Source organism: Ylistrum balloti, unplaced genomic scaffold (genome assembly GCF_031769215.1).
Source record: "Ylistrum balloti isolate Yb309-2 unplaced genomic scaffold, AGI_CSIRO_Ybal_v1 Utg370702, whole genome shotgun sequence".
Lineage (NCBI taxonomy): Eukaryota > Metazoa > Mollusca > Bivalvia > Pectinida > Pectinidae > Ylistrum > Ylistrum balloti.
This window is the reverse complement of record NW_026782421.1, coordinates 536258-562997: the sequence shown is the minus strand read 5'-3', so window position 1 is coordinate 562997 and position 26740 is coordinate 536258. Positions and strand designations below refer to the sequence as shown.

General features: G+C 35.5%; 1 protein-coding gene across 1 annotated transcript in view; it reads left to right on the top strand.

The window, feature by feature from the left end:
• The window catches only part of LOC132557629 (allatotropins-like), a 29254-nt gene extending 5160 nt beyond the window's left edge, over positions 1 to 24094 (top strand). The window contains exons 3-4 of the mRNA XM_060222135.1: positions 23335 to 23426; positions 24045 to 24094. Of these exons, the coding sequence (XP_060078118.1) occupies positions 23335 to 23426; positions 24045 to 24094 (142 nt within the window). The remainder of the gene's footprint in view (positions 1 to 23334; positions 23427 to 24044) is intronic.
• The last annotated feature ends 2646 nt before the right edge of the window (positions 24095 to 26740 follow it).

Sequence of the window (26740 nt, the reverse complement as noted above, 5' to 3'; positions counted from 1 at the left end):
TATAATAAGTAAGGACTATTACTTTTCAATACATTCAAAATAAAGAAGTAGGTATAAAGTCCATCCGATTTGTTTAAATCCTCATTTTGATAGGATAGTAATTGCAACATCTTGGGTATTTCAAAGGTTCTATTTAGTCAACTTCATCATAGAGCTATTTATCATTTGGCTTGTTGACGATAAATATAGGGTTGTGTGTATTTTGTTATTTTTTTTACCTATTTTGATTTGTTCACATTATTGTCGTCAAATTTGAAATAAGAATTAAAGAAGATATAAAATTACTTAAAATTAAGAAAAATAGACTCTGGTTCTCTTATTTCAGTAATTTTTGCATTCCAAAGTGTAGGAGTATGGGGAAAGTAATATAGCTTTGCGGTTATTTGTGAACATTTTTCAATACGTTTAGCCTCTCAGTACTTTCAGTACTTTGATTTACAGATTGTTAACAAAAATTTTGATTTAGGTGTATTTTGTTACTGGATTCACAACCTGAACTGTTCAATGACGAGAGTCATCACTGTTGATAGGTTCACTCGAGTACCATTATGTAACATATTAGAATTGATATGTCATATCCAACACGTGATACACTTGATCACGTGACAGCTGGATAACCAATCTCTATCACGAACTGTTCAATGGCTGGACATTAAAAAGGGTTCCAATGACATAAATTAAAGATGAGATAATAACGCCAATCTATTTCATCAGTACGTTTATGCAAGCATGTTGGAGGTGACAATACGTGAAGGGCTGAATCTTTCCAGGTCTGTAGAGATGGGGAATATACGTTTGCGATTCATATCGTCATCAGCAGGGTATATTATCCTGATTGTATAAGTAGTTAGAATATTGCCTACAATTCATTTTCTGTAGAAAAAATTAAAGTTCAGGTGTTCTGCGCGACAAATTATTTTTTCAAATGTTGTTAAATCCCTGATACGTCAGTTTGTGATGTCATTAAGATGTGAATACAGATATTCAGAAACGAGTTATCACTTAAATAATAATTTTCCGATATGTGAAGCAAACACAAAGCAGGCATATCATATCATAAGTGCTTTTTTGAAGAGGAAAATTTTGTCTAAGATATTATCAAAACAGGCCAAAGACATTGCAGTCGGTTTATTTTCAGATATATTGATAACATCTTGTCTCTTGTCTTTAAATCACAAAGGGTTTATTGTCCACACCCACCAAAACTTGGAACGCGTCAAACTACACCAGCTGCTTGTCTCTTACGACAACGAAACGAACACGGATAGCTTTCCACCATAACTGGTAGGAGTTATGCTTTCAATTTCTCTATTGTGCATTTTCCATTTCTGGATAGCAAAATGTCGAAATGGTTTCGATATTCAGGTACCTGCTCCTATTATTACGATTTTCGTATAAGAAGTCGTCGACAGGGCTTCCAAAAGATGCGGGTTAATGAAAGTCTTACTGTCGCCATAGTGATACCACTGAGTGATATTGTGTGTCATCATTAGATTTGAAGCTTGACGTGTTTGATGCCTGATAGTAGGCCTGCTGGTTCCGTTGTTGTATACCTTGTTCTCATTTGAGAACGTGACATAACCTAAATGCACTTGCATTGGCCAAGATTTACAACGCAGATGTCGTCGATGAAGAAAGGGCTTACCTTACTCTTCAAGAACATCTGTCTTTATTCTCCATGTACTTCTTTCAGATTGAATTATGATTTTGTTGACATGATGTTATTTTCTTGTTGTTTTAATAAGAAAATGTATATGACAACGGTTAATAAATCTGATGTATGGTGCTTACGACACCTGTAACATTTGAAGCGATTCTGTATTTTGATGTCACAATCACAATTTAACTGGCGGTTGTCATCAGTAAAAGAGAACACGCTTGCCATTCTCAATTGCCTATTCTTTCCAACAAAAGCAATGGATTTCACTGTTTAAATGTGTGTTAATTTTTTTTTCTGGTGTCTTCCGCCATGTTCTCAGAAGCAAGATTGTCCAGTTGGGGATCTATTATCATTGAAACCATATATTGGCATCTGATTGGTTCAGAGCAAGAAGTTTTTTGACATTCCGCATATGAAAATATTATGAACAGAACTGCAACTTGGCATAATCACCATGATGGTATGTATTGCGTTACATATTGGTACGTGTTCACTCTTTGAATCTGGTCAAAACTAATTCCATCGGGTATGAAAATCGGTTTCATGGACACTTAATTTCGAGGATGAAATAGCTACACAAATATACTTCTACCGATTATACTAGTTGTTTGACAAATGAATTTGTGGATAAAAAGTACCCACGTCATTACTGAAAATAAATAGCCAAGAAAATCACTAACTTTATTGTGAATACTGTCAGTAAGAATGTTGGTTAAAATGGTGCATGATATTCTATATTTGACAACATTGTTTATCTAAGCACTGTTCTGTTATCTGGAAATACGATCAAAGAGTTTTAAATTATCAATAAGGAACACTGAATCTCATTACTGCAGCATAAACGGAGTTAACATAATACACAGCATTGATGCCTTCTTGTGTTATAGCTGCCAAGTCACTGACGCTGAAATTTAAACTTTAACAATATATATGTAACAAACGTTATTTAAATGTATTTTGGAATTTAATCCGAAATCATTGTATACAAAAGATACTTTCCATATTTCGATTTCAAATCCAATTAACAATCGTAAGTAACAAAAGTGAAGATAGCTGCGTCAGGTAAGGATAATAGAGAGTTTTAATTGTAACATTAATGTCCACAAGATACATTATATTGAATCAGCGTTGAACATTAAAACCATGCAATATGCCTTAGTGTATAATAAAATCTTGCTTCTCTCATTTATTGAATATTGGTTATACTTTTTCAAATGGGAATATTCTGCGTAAATATCACTATAAAAATATGCTTTCCAGACGAGAATAATTAATTCAACTTATATGCTAGTTTTACTCAAACTTAGGATTTAGGTTTGAATATGATATTTCATAATTGAGGTCGAGGTGGAAGAGTCTAGATTGTAGCAGGTACCTGATGTCTTTATTTATTTACATATCTTTCTCTTGTTTCGTTGTGGTTTGTATTGTTTCGTATGTTTTAAAACATACGATATAAAAATTAAGAAAATTGCATTTTGAGTTTTTGTATTCCCCTCTCCCTTTTTATGGGGTTTCGTCGGTTTCTACATAGATTTCAAAAGTTCAGGTATCAGCTCTGATGAATCCTACAGCTGCATGAGACAGTAGTTTATTTCATTAGTTGGCAATATCGTATGGTATATATTTTAAGTCAAAGTACCAAGCGAAAGTGGTATTCTTTTCTGTGTCTATCTTCACAGGTGTGTTCTTTTCTGCATAAGAAAGTACTTCCATTTTGAATGTGTTATGACCAATAAAATAATGCGATATAGCAGTATTCTGATACGAATGCATTTCTTTTAGATTTTTTTAAAATTCTAGTTACGCTTTATAAGAAATAAAGTTATTCATTGGACGTTTTACTCACTGACAAGACAGCCTGACAACTGATGGAACAGCAAAACAGTTGATTTGGCGGCAAAGATTATCAACTACAGAAAGTAAATAGAAAATAGCTCAAGAATAGCATCACTTGTTTGTTTTGATTTTCGTTTGTTTGTTTGTTTGGGTTTTTTTTTCATTTGTATATCAGTTTACATGTTTAGTGTCCAAGAATTTTTTAGAATTCATCCCGTACTATGCAAAATTATAACAAACGCAATAGCAGCTCCACACTTACTTTTACCGAAAATTTACAGCTGTCCCTTCGCTTCCACTGGAAGGCCAAATATAGAAGGAAATGTCAACAATTCGTAATAAAAATTCAAACGAGAAAACAAAACAACAAATCATATCAGTCAACAAAACAACAAATCATATCTGTCACGAAACAACAAATCATATCTGTCACGAAACAGCAAATCATATCAGTCACGAAACAGCAAATCATATCTGTCACGAAACAGCAAATCATATCAGTCACGAAACAGCAAATCATATCAGTCACGAAACAGCAAATCATATCAGACAACAAAACAACAAATCATATCAGTCAACAAAACAACAAATCATATCAGTCACAAAACAGCAAATCATATCAGTCACGAAACAGCAAATCATATCAGTCACGAAACAGCAAATCATATCAGTCACGAAACAGCAAATCATATCAGTCACGAAACAGCAAATCATATCAGTCAACAAAACAGCAAAGCATATCAGTCACGAAACAACAAATCATATCAGTCACGAAACAGCAAATCATATCAGTCGACAAAATAGCAAATCATATCTGTCACGAAACAGCAAATCATATCAGTCACGAAACAGCAAATCATATCAGACAACAAAACCACAAATCATATCAGTCACGAAACAACAAATCATATCAGTCACGAAACAGCAATTCATATCTGTCACGAAACAGCAAATCATATCTGTCACGAAACAGCAAATCATATCAGTCACGAAACAACAAATCATATCAGTCACGAAACAACAAATCATATCAGTCACGAAACAACAAATCATATCAGTCACGAAACAGCAAATCATATCAGTCACGAAACGGGCAAATCATATCAGTCACGAAACAACAAATCATATCAATCACGAAACAACAAATCATATCAGTCACGAAACAACAAATCATATCAGTCACGAAACAGCAAATCATATCAGTCACGAAACAACAAATCATATCAATCACGAAACAACAAATCATATCAGTCACGAAACAGCAAATCATATCAGTCACGCAACAGCAAATCATATCAGTCACGAAACAGCAAATCATATCAGTCACGAAACAGCAAATCATATCAGTCACGAAACAGCAAATCATATCAGTCACGAAACAGCAAATCATATCAGTCACGAAACAGCAAATCATATCAGTCACGAAACAACAAATCATATCAGTCACGAAACAGAAAATCATATCAGTCACGAAACGGGCAAATCATATCAGTCACGCAACAGCAAATCATATCAGTCACGAAACAGCAAATCATATCAGTCACGCAACAGCAAATCATATCAGTCACGAAACAGCAAATCATATCAGTCACGAAACAGCAAATCATATCAGTCACGAAACAGCAAATCATATCAGTCACGCAACAGCAAATCATATCAGTCACGAAACAGCAAATCATATCAGTCACGCAACAGCAAATCATATCAGTCACGAAACAGCAAATCATATCAGTCACGCAACAGCAAATCATATCAGTCACGAAACAGCAAATCATATCAGTCACGCAACAGCAAATCATATCAGTCACGAAACAACAAATCATATCAGTCACGAAACAGAAAATCATATCAGTCACGAAACAGCAAATCAGATCAATCACGAAACAACAAATCATATCAATCACGGCAAATCATATCAGTCACGAAACGGGCAAATCATATCAGTCACGAAACAGCAAATCATATCAGTCAACAAAACAACAAATCATATCAGTCACGAAACAGCAAATCATATAGGTCACGAAACAGCAAATCATATTAGTCACGAAACAGCAAATCATATCAGTCACGAAACGGGCAAATCATATCAGTCACGAAACGGTCAAATATATCAGTCATAACATATCTGTCACGAAACATCAAATCATATCAGTCAACAAAACAGCAAATCATATCAGTCACGAAACAGCAAATCATATCAGTCACGAAACAGCAAATCATATCAGTCACGAAACAGCAAATCATATCAGTCACGAAACAGCAAATCATATCAGTCATATCAGTCACGAAACAGCAAATCATATCAGTCACGAAACAGCAAATCATATCAGTCACGAAACAGCAAATCATATCAGTCACGAAACAGCAAATCATATCAGTCACGAAACAGCAAATCATATCAGTCACGAAACAGCAAATCATATCAGTCACGAAACAGCAAATCATATCAGTCACGAAACAGCAAATCATATCAGTCACGAAACAGCAAATCATATCAGTCACGAAACAACAAATCATATCAGTCACGAAACAGCAAATCATATCAGTCACGAAACGTGCAAATCATATCAGTCACGCAACAGCAAATCATATCAGTCACGAAACAGCAAATCATATCAGTCAAGCAACAGCAAATCATATCAGTCACGAAACAGCAAATCATATCAGTCACGAAACAACAAATCATATCAGTCACGAAACAGAAAATCATATCAGTCACCAGCAAATCATATCAGTCAACAGCAAATCATATCAGTCACGAAACAGCAAATCATATCAGTCACGAAACAGCAAACATATCAAATCATATCAGTCACGAAACAGCAAATCATATCAGTCACGAAACAGCAAATCATATCAGTCACGAAACAGCAAATCATATCAGTCACGAAACAGCAAATCATATCAGTCACGAAACAGCAAATCATATCAGTCAAAAAACGGGCAAAATCATATCAGTCACGAAACAGAAAATCATATCAGTCACGAAACAGCAAATCATATCAGACAACAAAACCACAAATCATATCAGTCACGAAACAACAAATCATATCAGTCACGAAACAGCAATTCATATCTGTCACGAAACAGCAAATCATATCAGTCAACAAAACAACAAATCATATCATTCACGAAACAGCAAATCATATCAGTCAACAAAACAACAAATCATATCAGTCACGAAACAGCAAATCATATCAGTCACGAAACGGGCAAATCATATCAGTCACGAAACAGCAAATCATATCAGTCACGAAACAGCAAATCATATCAAAAACAGCAAATCATATCAGTCACGAAACAGCAAATCATATCAGTCACGAAACAGCAAATCATATCAGTCACGAAACAGCAAATCATATCAGTCACGAAACAGCAAATCATCATATCAGTCAAATCATATCAGTCACGAAACAGCAAATCATATCAGTCACGAAACAGCAAATCATATCAGTCACGAAACAACAAATCATATCAGTCACGAAACAGAAAATCATATCAGTCACGCAACGGGCAAATCATATCAGTCACGAAACAACAAATCATATCAGTCACGAAACAGCAAATCATATCAGTCACGAAACAGCAAATCATATCAGTCACGAAACAGCAAATCATATCAGTCACGAAACAGCAAATCATATCAGTCACGAAACAGCAAATCATATCAGTCACGAAACAGCAATTCATATCAGTCACGAAACAGCAAATCATATCAGTCACGAAACAGCAAATCATACCAGTCACGAAACAGCAATTCATATCAGTCACGAAACAGCAAATCATATCAGTCAACAAAACAGCAAATCATATCAGTCACAAAACAGCAAATCATATCAGTCACAAAACAGCAATTCATATCAGTCACGAAACAGCAAATCATATCAGACAACAAAACAACAAATCATATCAGTCACGAAACAGCAAATCATATCAGTCACGAAACAACAAATCATATCAGTCACGAAACAGCAAATCATATCAGTCACGAAACAGCAAATCATATCAGTCACGAAACATCAAATCATATCAGTCACGAAACAGCAAATCATATCAGTCACGAAACAGCAAATCATATCAGTCACGAAACATCATATCAGTCACGAAACAGCAAATCATATCAGTCACGAAACAGCAAATCATATCAGTCACGAAACAGCAAATCATATCAGACAAAACAGCAAATCATATCAGTCACGAAACAGCAAATCATATCAGTCACGAAACAGCAAATCATATCAGTCACGAAACAGCAAATCATATCAGTCACGAAACAGCAAATCATATCAGTCAACAAAACAGCAAATCATATCAGTCACGAAACAGCAAATCATATCAGTCAACAAAACAGCAAATCATATCAGTCACGAAACAGCAAATCATATCAGTCACGAAACAACAAATCATATCAGTCACGAAACAGCAAATCATATCAGTCAACAAAACAGCAAATCATATCAGTCACGGAATGGGCAAATCATATCAGTCACGAAACAGCAAATCATATCAGTCAACAAAACAGCAAATCATATCAGTCACGAAACGGGCAAATCATATCAGTCACGAAACAGAAAATCATATCAGTCACGAAACAGCAAATCATATCATTCACGCAACAGCAAATCATATCAGTCACGAAACGGGCAAATCATATCAGTCACGAAACAGCAAATCATATCAGTCACGAAACAGCAAATCATATCAGTCACGAAACGGTCAAATCATATCAGTCACGCAACAGCAAATCATATCAGTCACGAAACAGCAAATCATATCAGTCAACAAAACAACAAATCATATCAGTCACGAAACATCAAATCATATAAGTCACGAAACAACAAATCATATCAGTCACGAAACAGCAAATCATATCAGTCACGAAACGGGCAAATCATATCAGTCACGAAACAGCAAATCATATCAGTCAACAAAACAGCAAATCATATCAGTCACGAAACAGAAAATCATATCAGTCACGAAACAGCAAATCATATCAGTCAACAAAACAACAAATCATATCAGTCACGAAACAGCAAATCATATAAGTCACGAAACAGCAAATCATATTAGTCACGAAACAGCAAATCATATCAGTCACGAAACGGGCAAATCATATCAGTCACGAAACAACAAATCATATCAGTCACGAAACAGCAAATCATATCAGTCACGAAACAGCAAATCATATCAGTCACGAAACAGCAAATCATATCAGTCAACAAAACAACAAATCATATCTGTCACGAAACAGCAAATCATATCAGTCAACAAAACAGCAAATCATATCAGTCACGAAACAGCAAATCATATCAGTCACGAAACAGCAAATCATATCAGTCACGAAACAGCAAATCATATCAGTCACGCAACAGCAAATCATATCAGTCACGGAACGAGCAAATCATATCAGTCACGAAACGGGCGAATCATATCAGCCACGAAACGGGCAAATCATATCAGTCACGAAACAGCAAATCATATCAGTCACGAAACAGCAAATCATATCAGTCACGAAACAGCAAATCATATCAGTCACGAAACGGGCAAATCATATCAGTCACGAAACGGGCAAATCATATCAGTCACGAAACAGCAAATCATATCAGTCACGAAACAGCAAATCATATCAGTCACGAAACAGCAAATCATATCAGTCACGAAACGGGCAAATCATATCAGTCACGCAACAGCAAATCATATCAGTCACGAAACAGTAATTCATATCAGTCACGAAACAACACATCATATCAGTCACGAAACAGCAAATCATATCAGTCGACAAAACAGCAAATCATATCTGTCACGAAACAGCAAATCATATCAGTCACGAAACGGGCAAATCATATCAGTCACGAAACAACAATTCATATCAGTCACGAAACGGGCAAATCATATCAGTCACGCAACAGCAAATCATATCAGTCACGAAACAGCAAATCATATCAGTCACGAAACAGCACATCATATCAGTCACGAAACAACAAAGCATATCAGTCACGAAACAGCAAATCATATCAGTCACGAAACAGCAAATCATATCAGTCACGCAACAGCAAATCATATCAGTCACGAAACAGCAAATCATATCAGTCACGAAACAGCAAATCATATCAGTCACGAAACAGCAAATCATATCAGTCACGAAACGGGCAAATCATATCAGTCACGAAACAGCAAATCATATCAGTCACGAAACAGCAAATCATATCAGTCACGAAACAGCAAATCATATCAGTCACGAAACAGCAAATCATATCAGTCAAAACAACAAATCATATCAGTCACGAAACAGCAAATCATATCAGTCACGAAACAACAAATCATATCAGTCACGAAACAGCAAATCATATCAGTCACGAAACGGGCAAATCATATCAGTCACGAAACAGCAAATCATATCAGTCACGAAACAGCAAATCATATCAGTCACGAAACAGCAAATCATATCAGTCAACAAAACAACAAATCATATCAGTCAACAAAACAGCAAATCATATCAGTCACGAAACAGCAAATCATATCAGTCACGAAACAGCAAATCATATCAGTCACGAAACGGGCAAATCATATCAGTCACGCAACAGCAAATCATATCAGTCACGAAACAGCAAATCAAATCAGTCACCAAACAGCAAATCATATCAGTCACGAAACAACGAAACAACAAATCATATCAGTCACGAAACAGCAAATCATATCAGTCACGAAACAGCAAATCATATCAGTCACGAAACAGCAAATCATATCTGTCAACAAAACAACAAATCATATCAGTCACGAAACAGCAAATCATATCTGTCACGAAACAACAAATCATATCAGTCAACAAAACAACAAATCATATCAGTCACGAAACAGCAAATCATATCAGTCACGAAACGGGCAAATCATATCAGTCACGAAACAACAAATCATATCAGACACGAAACAGCAAATCATATCAGTCACGAAACACCAAATCATATCAGTCACAACAAACAAAATCATATCAAATCATATCAGTCACGAAACAGCAAATCATATCAGTCACGAAACAGCAAATCATATCAGTCACGAAACAGCAAATCATATCAGTCACAAAACAACTAATCATATCAGTCAAAACAGCAAATCATATCAGTCACGAAACAGCAAATCATATCAGTCACGAAACAGCAAATCATATCAGTCAACAAAACAGCAAATCATATCAGTCAACAAAACAACTAATCATATCAGTCAACAAAACAGCAAATCATATCAGTCACGCAACAGCAAATCATATCAGTCACGAAACAGCAAATCATATCAGTCACGCAACAGCAAATCATATCAGTCACGAAACAACAAATCATATCAGTCACGAAACAACAAATCATATCAGTCACGAAACAGCAAATCATATCAGTCACGAAACAGAAAATCATATCAGTCAACAAAACCACAAATCATATCAGTCACGAAACAACAAATCATATCAGTCACGAAACAGCAAATCATATCAGTCACGAAACAGAAAATCATATCAGTCAACAAAACCACAAATCATATCAGTCACGAAACAGCAAATCATATCAGTCACGCAACAGCAAGTCATGTCAGTCACGAAACAGCAAATCATATCAGTCACGAAACAGCAAATCATATCAGTCACGATACAACAAATCATATCAGTCACGCAACGGGCTAATCATATCAGTCAATAAACGGGCAAATCATATCAGTCACGAAACAGCAAATCATATCAGTCACGAAACAGCAAATCATATCAGTCACGCAACAGCAAATCATATCAGTCACGAAACAGCAAATCATATCAGTCACGAAACAACAAATCATATCAGTCACGAAACAGCAAACATATCAGTCACGAAACAGCAAATCATATCAGTCACGAAACGGGCAAATCATATCAGTCAAACAACAACTCATATCAGTCACAGGAAAACATATCAGTCACGAAACGGGCAAATCATATCAGTCACGAAACAACAAATCATATCAGTCACGAAACAGCAAATCATATCAGTCAAAACAACAAATCATATCAGTCACGAAACAACAAATCATATCAGTCACGAAACGGGCAAATCATATCAGTCACGAAACAGCAAATCATATCAGTCACGAAACAGCAAATCATATCAGTCACGAAACAGCAAATCATATCAGTCAACAAAACAGCAAATCATATCTGTCACGAAACAGCAAATCATATCAGTCAACAAAACAGCAAATCATATCAGTCACGAAACAACAAATCATATCAGTCACGAAACAGCAAATCATATCAGTCACGAAACAGCAAATCATATCAGTCACGCAACAGCAAATCATATCAGTCACGAAACAGCAAATCATATCAGTCACGAAACAGCAAATCATATCAGTCACGAAACAGTCATATCAGTCATAAATCATATCAGTCACGAAACAGCAAATCATATCAGTCACGAAACAGCAAATCATATCAGTCACGCAACAGCAAATCATATCAGTCATATCGTCAAACAGCAAATCATATCAGTCACGAACAGCAAATCATATCAGTCACGAAACAGCAAATCATATCAGTCACGAAACAGCAAATCATATCAGTCACGAAACAGCAAATCATATCAGTCACGAAACAGCAAATCATATCAGTCACGCAACAGCAAATCATATCAGTCACGAAACGGGCAAATCATATCAGTCACGAAAACGGGCAAATCATATCAGTCACGAAACAACAAATCATATCAGTCACGAAACAGCAAATCATATCAGTCACGCAACAGCAAGTCATATCAGTCACGAAACAGCAAATCATATCAGTCACGAAACAGCAAATCATATCAGTCACGCAACAGCAAATCATATCAGTCACGAAACAGCAAATCATATCAGTCACGCAACAGCAAATCATATCAACAAATCATATCAGTCACGAAACAGCAAATCATATCAGTCACGAAACAACAAATCATATCAGTCACGAAACAGCAATTCATATCTGTCACGAAACAGCAAATCATATCTGTCACGAAACAGCAAATCATATCAGTCATATCAGTCACGAAACAGCAAATCATATCAGTCACGAAACAGCAAATCATATCAGTCACGAAACAGCAAATCATATCAGTCACGAAACAGCAAATCATATCAGTCACGAAACAGCAAATCATATCAGTCACGAAACAAATCATATCAGTCACGAAACAGCAAATCATATCAGTCACGAAACAGCAAATCATATCAGTCACGAAACAGCAAATCATATCAGTCAAAACAGCAAATCATATCAGTCACGAAACAGCAAATCATATCAGTCACGAAACAGCAAATCATATCAGTCACGAAACAGCAAATCATATCAGTCACGAAACAGCAAATCATATCAGTCACGAAACAGCAAATCATATCAGTCACGATACAACAAATCATATCAGTCACGAAACAGCAAATCATATCAGTCACGAAACAGCAAATCATATCAGTCACGATACAACAAATCATATCAGTCACGATACAACAAATCATATCAGTCACGAAACGGGCAAATCATATCAGTCACGAAACAGCAAATCATATCAGTCACGAAACAGCAAATCATATCAGTCACGAAACAGCAAATCATATCAGTCACGTAACAGCAAATCATATCAGTCACGAAACAGCAAATCATATCAGTCACGAAACAGCAAATCATATCAGTCAACAAAACAGCAAATCATATCAGTCACGAAACAGCAAATCATATCAGTCACGAAACAGCAAATCATATCAGTCACGAAACAGCAAATCATATCAGTCACGAAACAGCAAATCATATCAGTCACGAAACAGCAAATCATATCAGTCACAGCAAACAGCAAATCATAAATCATCAGTCACGAAACAGCAAATCATATCAGTCACGAAACAGCAAATCATATCAGTCACGAAACAGCAAATCATATCAGTCACGAAACAGCAAATCATATCAGTCACAAATCATATCAGTCAACAAAATCATATCAAATCATATCAGTCACGAAACAGCAAATCATATCAGTCACGAAACAGCAAATCATATCAGTCACGAAACAGCAAATCATATCTGTCACGAAACAACAAATCATATCAGTCACGAAACAGCAAATCATATCAGTCACGAAACAGCAAATCATATCAGTCACGAAACAGCAAATCATATCAGTCACGAAACAACAAATCATATCAGTCACGAAACAGCAAATCATATCAGTCACGAAACAACAAATCATATCAGTCAACAAAACAACAAATCATATCAGTCACGAAACGGGCAAATCATATCAGTCACGAAACAACAAATCATATCAGTCACGCAACAGCAAATCATATCAGTCACGAAACAGCAAATCATATCAGTCACGCAACAGCAAATCATATCAGTCACGAAACAGCAAATCATATCAGTCACGCAACAGCAAATCATATCAGTCACGAAACGGGCAAATCATATCAGTCACGCAACAGCAAATCATATCATTCACGAAACAGCAAATCATATCAGTCACGAAACGGTCCAATCATATCAGTCACGCAACAGCAAATCATATCAGTCACGAAACGGGCAAATCATATCAGTCACGCAACAGCAAATCATATCAGTCACGAAACAGCAAATCATATCAGTCACGCAACAGCAAATCATATCAGTCACGAAACGGGCAAATCATATCAGTCACGAAACAACAAATCATATCAGTCACGAAACAGAAAATCATATCAGTCACGCAACGGGCAAATCATATTAGTCAGGAAACAACAAATCATATCAGTCACGAAACGGGCAAATCATATCAGTCACGAAACGGGCAAATCATATCAGTCAACAAAACAACAAATCATATCAGTCAAGAAACAGCAAATTATATAAGTCACGAAACAACAAATCATATCAGTCACGAAACAACAAATCATATCAGTCACGAAACAGAAAATCATATCAGTCACGCAACGGGCAAATCATATCAGTCACGAAACAACAAATCATATCAGTCACGAAACGGGCAAATCATATCAGTCACGAAACGGGCAAATCATATCAGTCACGAAACAGCAAATCATATCAGTCAACAAAACAACAAATCATATCAGTCAAGAAACAGCAAATCATATAAGTCACGAAACAACAAATCATATCAGTCACGAAACGGGCAAATCGTATCAGTCACGAAACGGACAAATCATATCAGTCACGAAACAGCAAATCATATCAGTCAACAAAACAACAAATCATATCAGTCACGAAACAACAAATCATATAAGTCACGAAACAGCAAATCATATCAGACAACAAAACAACAAATCATATTAGTCACGAAACAGCAAGTCATATCAGTCAACAAAACAACAAATCATATCAGTCATGAAACAGCAAATCATATCAGTCACGAAACAGCAAATCATATCAGACAACAAAACCACAAATCATATCAGTCACGAAACAACAAATCATATCAGTCACGAAACAGCAAATCATATCAGTCACGAAACAGCAAATCATATCAGTCAACAAAACAACAAATCATATCAGTCACGAAACAGCAAATCATATCAGTCAACAAAACAACAAATCATATCAGTCACGAAACAACAAATCATATCTGTCACGAAACAACAAATCATATCAGTCAACAAAACAACAAATCATATCAGTCACGAAACAACAAATCATATCAGTCACGAAACAGCAAATCATATCAGTCACGAAACAGCAAATCATATCAGTCACGAAACAGCAAATCATATCAGTCACGAAACGGGCAAATCATATCAGTCACGCAACAGCAAATCATATCAGTCACGAAACAGCAAATCATATCATATCAGTCACGAAACAACAAATCATATCAGTCACGAAACAGAAAATCATATCAGTCACGAAACGGGCAAATCATATCTGTCACAAAACAGCAATTCATATCTGTCACGAAACAGCAAATCATATCAGTCACGAAACAGCAAATCATATCTGTCAACAAAACAACAAATCATATCAGTCACGAAACAGCAAATCATATCAGTCACGCAACAGCAAATCATATCAGTCAATAAACGGGCAAATCATATCAGTCACGAAACAGCAAATCATATCAGTCACGAAACAGCAAATCATATCAGTCACGAAACAACAAATCATATCAGTCACGAAACAGAAAATCATATCAGTCACGAAACAGCAAATCATATCAGTCACGAAACAGCAAATCATATCAGTCACGAAACAGCAAATCATATCAGTCACGAAACAGCAAATCATATCAGTCAACAAAACAACAAATCATATCAGTCACGAAACAGCAAATCATATCAGTCACGAAACAAAATCATATCAGTCACGAAACAGCAAATCATATCAGTCAACAAAACAACAAATCATATCAGTCACGAAACAGCAAATCATATCAGTCACGAAACAACAAATCATATCAGTCACGAAACAACAAATCATATCAGTCACGAAACAGCAAATCATATCAGTCACGAAACAACAAATCATATCAGTCACGAAACAGCAAATCATATCAGTCGACAAAACAGCAAATCATATCAGTCACGAAACAGCAAATCATATCAGTCACGAAACAGCAAATCATATCAGTCACGCAACAGCAAATCATATCAGTCACGAAACAGCAAATCATATCAGTCACGTAACAGCAAATCATATCAGTCACGAAACAGCAAATCATATCAGTCACGAAACAGCAAATCATATCAGTCACGTAACAGCAAATCATATCAGTCACGAAACAGCAAATCATATCAGTCACGAAACGGTCAAATCATATCAGTCACGCAACTGCAAATCATATCAGTCACGAAACAAATCATATCAGTCACGAAACAGCAAATCATATCAGTCACGCAACAGCAAATCATATCAGTCACGAAACAGCAAATCATATCAGTCACGCAACAGCAAATCATATCAGTCACGAAACAGCAAATCATATCAGTCACGAAACAGCAAATCATATCAGTCACGCAACAGTCACGCAACAGCAAATCATATCAGTCACGAAACAGCAAATCATATCAGTCACGCAACAGCAAATCATATCAGTCACGAAACAACAAATCATATCAGTCACGAAACGGGCAAATCATATCAGTCACGCAACAGCAAATCATATCAGTCACGAAACGGGCAAATCATATCAGTCACGAAACAACAAATCATATCAGTCACGCAACAGCAAATCATATCAGTCACGAAACAGCAAATCATATCAGTCACGCAACAGCAAATCATATCAGCCACGAAACGGGCAAATCATATCAGTCACGAAACAGCAAATCATATCAGTCACGAAACAGCAAATCATATCAGTCACGAAACAACAAATCATATCAGTCACGAAACAGAAAATCATATCAGTCACGAAACGGGCAAATCATATCTGTCACAAAACAGCAATTCATATCTGTCACGAAACAGCAAATCATATCAGTCACGAAACGGGCAAATCATATCAGTCACGAAACAGCAAATCATATCAGTCAACAAAACAGCAAATCATATCAGTCACGAAACAGCAAATCATATCAGTCACGAAACAGCAAATCATATCAGTCACGAAACAGCAAATCATATCAGTCACGAAACAGCAAATCATATCAGTCACGAAACAACAAATCATATCAGTCACGAAACAGCAAATCATATCAGTCACGCAACAGCAAATCATATCAGTCACGAAACAGCAAATCAGATCAGTCACGAAACAGCAATCATATCAGTCACGTAACAGCAAATCATATAAGTCACGAAACAACAAATCATATCAGTCACGAAACAGCAAATCATATCAGTCACGGAATGGGCAAATCATATCAGTCACGAAACAACAAATCATATCAGTCACGAAACAGAAAATCATATCAGTCACGAAACGGGCAAATCATATCAGTCACGAAACAGCAAATCATATCAGTCACGAAACAGCAAATCATATCAGTCACGAAACAGCAAATCATATCAGTCACGAAACAGCAAATCATATCAGTCACGAAACAGCAAATCATATCAGTCACGAAACAAATATCAGTCACACAACAAATCATATCAGTCACGAAACAGCAAATCATATCAGTCACGAAACAGCAAATCATATCAGTCACGAAACAGCAAATCATATCAGTCACGAAACAGCAAATCATATCAGTCACGAAACAGCAAATCATATCAGTCACGAATATCAGTCACAAATCATATCAGTCATATCAGTCACGAAACAGCAAATCATACAGCAAATCATATCAGTCACGAAACGGGCAAATCATATCAGTCACGAAACAACAAATCATATCAGTCACGAAACAGCAAATCATATCAGTCACGAAACAGCAAATCATATCAGTCACGAAAACGGGCAAATCATATCAGTCACGAAACAACAAATCATATCAGTCACGAAACGGGCAAATCATATCAGTCACGAAACGGGCAAATCATATCAGTCACGAAACAGCAAATCATATCAGTCACGAAACAGCAAATCATATCAGTCACGAAACAGCAAATCATATCAGTCACGAAACAGCAAATCATATCAGTCACGAAACAGCAAATCATATCAGTCAACAAAACAGCAAATCATATCAGTCATGAAACAGCAAATCATATAAGTCACGAAACGGTCAAATCATATCAGTCACGAAACGGGCAAATCATATCAGTCACGAAACAGCAAATCGTATCAGTCACGAAACAGCAAATCATATCAGTCACGAAACGGGCAAATCATATCAGTCACGAAACAACAAATCATATCAGTCACGAAACAGCAAATCATATCAGTCACATATCAGTCACGAAACAGCAAATCATATCAGTCAAAACAGCAAATCATATCAGTCACGAAACAGCAAATCATATCAGTCACGAAACAGCAAATCATATCAGTCACGAAACAGCAAATCATATCAGTCACGAAACAGCAAATCATATCAGTCACGAAACAGCAAATCATATCAGTCAACAAAACAGCAAATCATATCAGTCACGAAACAACAAATCATATCAGTCACGCAACAGCAAATCATATCAGTCACGAAACGGGCAAATCATATCAGTCACGAAACAGCAAATCATATCAGTCACAAACAAACATATCAGTCACAAATCATATATCAGTCACGAAACAACAAATCATATCAGCAAAATCATATCAGTCAAACAACAAATCATATCAGTCACGAAACAACAAATCATATCAGTCAACAAAACAACAAATCATATCAGTCACGAAACAGCAAATCATATCAGTCACGAAACAGCAAATCATATCAGTCAACAAAACAACAAATCATATCAGTCACGAAACAGCAAATCATATCAGTCACGAAACAGAAAATCATATCAGTCACGAAACAGCAAATCATATCAGTCACGCAACAGCAAATCATATCAGTCACGAAACAGCAAATCATATCAGTCACGAAACAACAAATAATAACAGTCAAGCAACGGGAATATCATAACAGTCAAAAAACGGCCAAATCATATCAGTCACGAAACAGCAAATCATATCAGTCAAATCATATCAGTCACGAAACAGCAAATCATATCAGTCACGAAACAGCAAATCATATCAGTCAATCATATCAGTCACGAAACAGCAAATCATATCAGTCACGAAACAGCAAATCATATCAGTCACGAAACGGGCAAATCATATCAGTCACGAAACAACAAATCATATCAGTCACGCAACAGCAAATCATATCAGTCACGAAACGGGCAAATCATATCAGTCACGAAACGGGCAAATCATATCAGTCACGAAACAGCAAATCATATCAGTCACGAAACAGCAAATCATATCAGTCACGAAACAGCAAATCATATCAGTCACGAAACAGCAAATCATATCAGTCAACGAAACAGCAAATCATATCTGTCACGAAACGGGCAAATCATATCAGTCACGAAACAGCAAATCATATCAGTCACGTAACAGCAAATCATATCAGTCACGAAACAGCAAATCATATCAGTCACGAAACAACAAATCATATCAGTCAACAAAACAGCAAATCATATCTGTCACGAAACAGCAAACCATATCAGTCAACAAACAGCAAATCATATCAGCCACGAAACAGCAAATCATATCAGTCAACAGAACAACAAATCATATCAGTCAATGTGGCGTAAACATAAATATTTGTTTTAGAGACTTTCATGTCCTTGTAAGCTTCCTTTTCATAGTATGTAAACCGGACTTATAGTGTTACCACACTGACCTATACTATCGAAGGCTCAAAGGAAGATATCCGACATGGTCAGGTTACACTGACAACGTGCGACTTTGAGAAAATCGCTGTTTGTTTTCCCAAGCAATGTTTTTTCTCCGTTCAAATGTTTCACGTGCTGTTACCACACGTTTCGTTACGGAAATACTAAGCTTCGTGATAATATCAACATGTGTCAATGATAGTTTGTTCCGATCAGATATTCAAATTTGCACTGCAAATCCGTTTAATGCAGAATGTTAGTTTTGCGTGTAATGACACCAACACGTTCTTCATTTATCACGAAATAAATTTTTGTCAGCAAAGGGTAAACTATAAATACATAATAAAAAAGGGCGAAACCAGCATCATTGAAATAAGTTCATATTGACAGACGTGAAATAAATTTCAATTATCTCTCATGGCTTTGAAAATCAGTGAATTTTGACTTTTGTTGAAATAATGGAATAACATGCTCTTTGTTATGCAAATGTTGTACATTTGTGTCTATCACTAAATTCCTATCAAGCAATTTTTTCATATAAATCAAGATCAAATTGTAGAATTATTATTGAAAAAATTAAAATTTGCAAATTACAATGCTTTCACCGATCACAACTACTTTTAACAGGGGTATAAATAAAATTATCAGAGTGATAAAGTTCATTTACCTCATTTATTTTGAAACTCTTACAACTACAAACCAAACAATATCTTACACTTTTTATTCGTGGCATGTGTTGTAATGCAAATACATCGTGTTTCCTTCATAATCTGAACCATACATTGTTTCGTTTATCCAGTATTCAGAACCAATGTCAATTACCTCCTACAAACCGTCAATCAAACACGCGGTAACATCTTAATGTAAACTTTATTAATCAATTTATAGTGATAGGCATCTGCTTGAAAGACAAACTAAATTAATCATACAAAATTAAATGAATTGTTTCCGTACTTTTCACTACAAATGCCGCTTCTAGTTTAGTACATGCCTAACCTAGGCTATCACTGATAGTCCATTCCTTATCGTTTCCATCTCATTCAATTACCTTGCTGCAGACCACGACGTGTCAATTGCAGTGCTGTTTCTAATGGAACATGAAATTGAAGAATCCGGCCACTGCACCAAAGCTGTCTTATTTTTTTTTCTTGTATTTGTTTCAGAACCTTTGTGTAAATCCTCGTTTGATTGGGTTATGACTATATCTACATGTTGGTATTTTCTTGTTTTCCTTTACACATACCTAATAAAACCACTAATCAACATATATATGCCTACCCTTATAGTTATCTTTTTTTCTTTCTCTACGATTTTAGATCACACATATAGATAATATCGTACAAAGTGAATATATCAGCGGTATTGTTTTTGGAATATGTCTCCATGGCTTCAAAGACCCCTTTGTTTTACTGACGAGTCCTAGAAGAATTAAACAGTGTAAGATGTTGTTTAATTCATTATACACCTCTATTGTATCTAATTCTAAAGTTGTTTTTAAAAGATGTCTTCACATGTATGTCTTTTAAACAATCTGTCAATGTATTGTACTAAAAACCATTACAAGTGTACAAACGTTTTGTTAAAGTATGTTATGTTAATAATACCGTGGTTTCGTCCTTGTTTATTGTGTTTCTATTGGGAAACAATACGTCCACGAACTGACCACGATTTACATGGCTGTTGTCCGGACCATTTGACCGTATTTTACTTGTATTTTTCTAGGAAAGCTATTTTTGTTAGGTTTGTGTCATCGACAATCAGTTTGAATTACGATTCTTTGGACATATTTGTATTTCCATTATTGTTTGTTTTATAAAGAAACAAACAGATTAGAAGAAAAGTATATTATTCAGGACATCCACAGCCCCCCCCCCCCCCCCCCCCCCCCCCCCCCCCCCCCCCCCCCCCCCCCCCCCCAACAAGATATTGTGAGAAACTTTTTTTAATTCTGACAAAAGCATAACGCAATGGCAAAAACGAAACCGCATAATGATTAGCAGTTTTGATAGCTATTGCTAAAAGACCAGGTTTTCACTAACAATAATTTATACAAGGAAGATAACAACATGATTCACTTAAAATGGGAAAGGTTATTTGTCTTAATGTTAACTATTAGCTCTGATAGGAAACATTAGATTAAGCAGAAAAGTGACAGCGAAGCACAAAATGTTACACCCAAAATGAGGCAAAAATGAGAAAACCAGGCAGACAAACGACACTGGGTTCTTTTTAATATGACACTAGTCAATCTTCAAAGGAATTTCGCTACTCGGGCTTAAGTGATTCTTCAATAGTGCCAGGTACTTTTTGCGCATATTAAGATATAAAGATAAAAGTTTAACACGCACTAATGCATTCAGTGTTACCTCGTCTTTGCCCATGCGGGCTATGAAACCACAAAGGTGTTCCGTAGATGACTTACAGGGTGTTTTAAGTATGGATCATAGTGCTAAATGTTTACACCGATATCGAGCAGCGTTTTTAAGTCACGAGTTCATTTGACAAGAAATTGGAAAATGCCGTAAGATTATTGATACAACAGGGAGAACAAGTCAACCTGCGTTTTAGATAATGATAAAGTAATGCAAGTATATCATAATTTTTACACATGAAAGTTCAAACCGTTAACAAGTGTGTGTTTTATGCCATCGCGAACTTATCCCTGTTTTAAACACCACACCACAGCATTATATACTGAGGTACAAAAGGCAGTTATCCAGTTTATGAACTTAAGCAATAACAGGAATCTAGTCAACGAATAATTTCTTCATCACTTGAAATATAATAGCAGATCAAGATTAGCAATTTGAAGACATATTTTTACAGCCTCCATTTGTGTTCTTTGAACACAACATTTCTAAACAGTCTGTACTTATCGAATTTATCGTTGATGGAAGCGACGCCGAAATTTCAGATAATCAACAGATAAGCTACAAATTCTGTCAACGACACTATGAAATATAACCGTACTGTTCTAAACATATCTATCGGACTATCATTCATCATGTTATATTCTAATCATGTGACCGGCCACGTTCTATAACAACCCAGTTTAAATCATCTGAAAAGTATCTGCCATGGTATTGCAGTGTTTGTCGATGCTTGTTGATGAAACACTATCTTATGAACGTGATTGGTGCTAAACTCTGTTTTTGAATTTCATTTCAATAATCCTGAATTTTTAAAATTAATACAGTTTCAAAAAGATTTCAAAAAGTACTATGCATCTGATGTGTACGCTTTTAATCTGTATTTTCGTGGTTTATCCAAAACCTTAAAAGAAAAGGACTTGTTGACAGAAGTCATGGATGGAGAAGACTGTTTCTTTCTACATTGATTATATTTTTTGAGAAAATATTTTCTGATCCATTGTTTCATTGACATAAGCGAAGATATAAACTCTCCAAATGAACAACCTTTAAAGTATCCTGTAATTGTAACAGCTGAGATTAACACATTTAGTGTGTGTTTGTATATGGTTCCTTTTTTGTTTTTCGCCTTTATTATTGAAGCTGCCGTTTCGTGTCGCTTTCAAATCATAATTGTTGACTAATCATTATGACGAATACAAATGCCTCTCTTTTTAATTATCTTTCAGGGTTTTGATGCGTGTGGAAGAGTTAGCCGAACAATTAACAGAACATCCAGAAATTGCAGAGGCCTTGATTCGAAAGTTCGTTGACACAAACGGTATGTCCATAAAGATATTTCTGTACTAGAAGAATGGTTAATGGTTAAACAACCGAATGCCCAATTAACCGAATTTCATACACCAACACAAACATTTAAAGTGTTACTTTCGGCTTTCCTAGATACTATTGTCCTAGTAATCATGATAGACTTAAATCCTCACAAATACAATACGTTTATGCTAGTTTGGTCTCTCCACAATATAATGCTCTCCAGAGGTATTCATATTTCTATACACATAAGTGAACACCCGTTCATTATGGCTTAAAGGTCTTCAAGGAAATATCTTTTTGTTTACATGATATACATACGAATTTATATTTATCTAAATATTCATCATAACATTTTTGTTCAATTAAATGATACAGTTCTTCCATTAAATATTGCATTAGCGGTGAAATCGGTCTCCTTGCTAAATCAGTGACATTAAACAATAATGTGTTACACAAAAGAATATCATGATTTGGAAGAATAATTTGACTCTATATGGCGAACACATGAAGTAACGCCATTAACGTTGTATAGCATTTATATATGAAAAACTCGTCCACAGTCGCTTTCATTATTTTAGTTGATATTGCGTAAATATCGAATAATGTTCATTTCCATTGCCGTTAGGAGACGGAGTGGTGACTACAGGGGAACTACTTGGAAAACCGGAAGTATAGCACGCCCTCAAACAGAGGGATGACGTCATAGGATGTTTCCCGTGTCATGAAGAATCCCTCTGATTGGTCAGGACTGCGATGTTTATTACATATCCATTGCGAGAACAGAAGTTACGGATTTTGGCGGGAAAAAAGTTATTTATGTATTGTAGCCCTACCTGGCAGCATAATCTAAACAGTTTAATGTGAAGGAAACAAATCAGGATTTTGAAAACAAAAGTTTCTTCGATGTATTCTTCCAGTGGCAAACCGTAAACATAAAAGAGATCAGCACAGCAGAAATGTGTAATTCTGAGTCATCAATATTGAATTCACAGGACAGAAAAAAATCTCTTAGAGAGAAAGCTTTCCTTTTTCCTGATTTCCAAATACGTCTACAATAATTAGTAGAGATGTACTTATCGACTTGATATATATATTATACTGTTTGGTTGTTAATATTCGCGGGGAAGTTAATTTCGTCTACATTAATGGTTTCGCGAAATTTAAAAAGAACCATTTTTACAGAAAAAAACCCCAGAAAATGTACACTGAATCCTGGCATGCAAAAACGCCAATATATGGACAAGCTTTCTTTTTACTACTAAAGGTTGCGTTGCGTGAAATTAAGTCTCTGCGAACAAACACCAAAAGGGGACAATATTTGTCCTGCGAATATTAAGCAACTATACCGTATGTAGGGAATCAATGTATATGGGCGAAAACGTTAGTAACAGAATAGAACTGTAGCATATTTTCAAATAGATGATGTTGATTGTCTTTCTCAACAGCGAATGTTCGTGAAATTTACGCTGAAAACATTAGTGGCACTCAGCAATCTTAATAACCTGTATGCCTCTATATTTGTACAGTACGTGACAATAATGTTGTGAATTTTTCGCCGTCACTGACCAAACAGATGTAATACACTATCTACAAACTATGTTTGATTACATTACAACTGATTTACACTACACGTAATAATGTTTTATGGCTACGTAACTTATATTAAATGAAAGAGGGATTTTTCCAGCGGCGATTTATTTTTGACTTGCATGCGGCGTTTTGATCTTGCTTTTTAAATTATTGTATTAAATGATGACACATCGACGCTTAATTGATGCTTCAGGAGCAAAGTCTGGTATTTTTGTTCGAAGATCTAATCTATTTCTCATTTATAAAAGAAACCATACTCGAACAGCGCCCAGTTTATTGACATGTGTTTCGCTACAGAATCCATGTATATTTTGGATTGCAAGGGAGCGTCAATCGTTCTGGTTAGCTCTTTGTTTTTCTTTCGATTGCCCGGACTGATATTTTGCTGTTACATGCATTACAAAATAAATCACTCCTGTTTTTCGTGAATATCATCTTCATATAATATAGTTAAGGAAGCCATAGTCCTTTGTCTTACTTTCGAGGCCAACCAATGCGACTGAATCGCTCTACATAACATCCAAGTATGTGTGATAAGAAAAAACGATCGTGAAGCTGACTTAAAAGATAGACTTGTCACTAAACAAAAGAACGAAACCTTATATTATGACTACATTGATATTTTTTATTGATTTCTGCTTAACAGGTTCACAGCAAATCCGTGTCGTTAATAAACTCGCCAAATTGAAAAAAAAAAAAAAAAATGCGATTAAAAGAAAAAAATGATGTGAGCTTAAATTGAGTACAGGACTTCGATCTTAACTATAAGAATTTCGATGATTTATTCTAAGCACAGATAATGTTTCATTGACAGCCTTGTGTAAATTGACGCATATCTATTTTTAAAATCATTAAGGAGTTGTATGTCAGATATTTCATGATAAATAAATAGATCTTAACATCAATATGAAATGAAATTTTATCGTACATTTACCAACTTATTTGTTTCAATTTGCCATAGTTTCATTGAATTTGAGTTGTTTCTGTAATGTCTTAATATGAAATATAATAAAAAAAAAACGAGCAAGGATTTGCAAGGAATCAACACTTATGAAAGTCTTCTGTACGCGAGAGCATATTCTTGAGAGTTTATTCAATTACTGTAAAAATATAATTTCGAGAAGATCAAATCTCATGGTTTTACAAAATAATGCATTTTCTCTAGCACTAGATTTTGTTCGCCACAAAATCCACTGGTACTATAAAACATGGCATTTTTTGTCATCTCCTGAATACACGTTTCTGAATAAAGATTAATCACGGATTCAACGAAAACATCAAATCCACAAAAACAATGATTTAACAATAAACTGAAAACATTTGTGAAGAATATACGACATTTCATCATTATACATTCGAAATATGTCATTCAGAAGATGACATCCAGACAGGAAATATATTCTGTGTTAAAGGGCATGGATTTTCGTAAATCGTTCGTGTCAATGGTTGTTGATCGATCTGACGTCACAGGAGACTGGTGGATTGTAGAAAGAACATCATTTCGCAGCAATTACCAACAACAAACTTGAAATTAACTATTATTATTGTCAACCTCAAACTGTATTGAAGGAAAAGATTTGTTAAACAATTCACTGCCACTAAGTATAATACAAAATCACCAATGCAAAATATAACAGGTAAGAATAACAATACATATACATAGTCAGCAATCCCTGAAACGAATCTAAATATATTTTACAGCCACCATTCAGTAATTGAGCTCAATTGGAA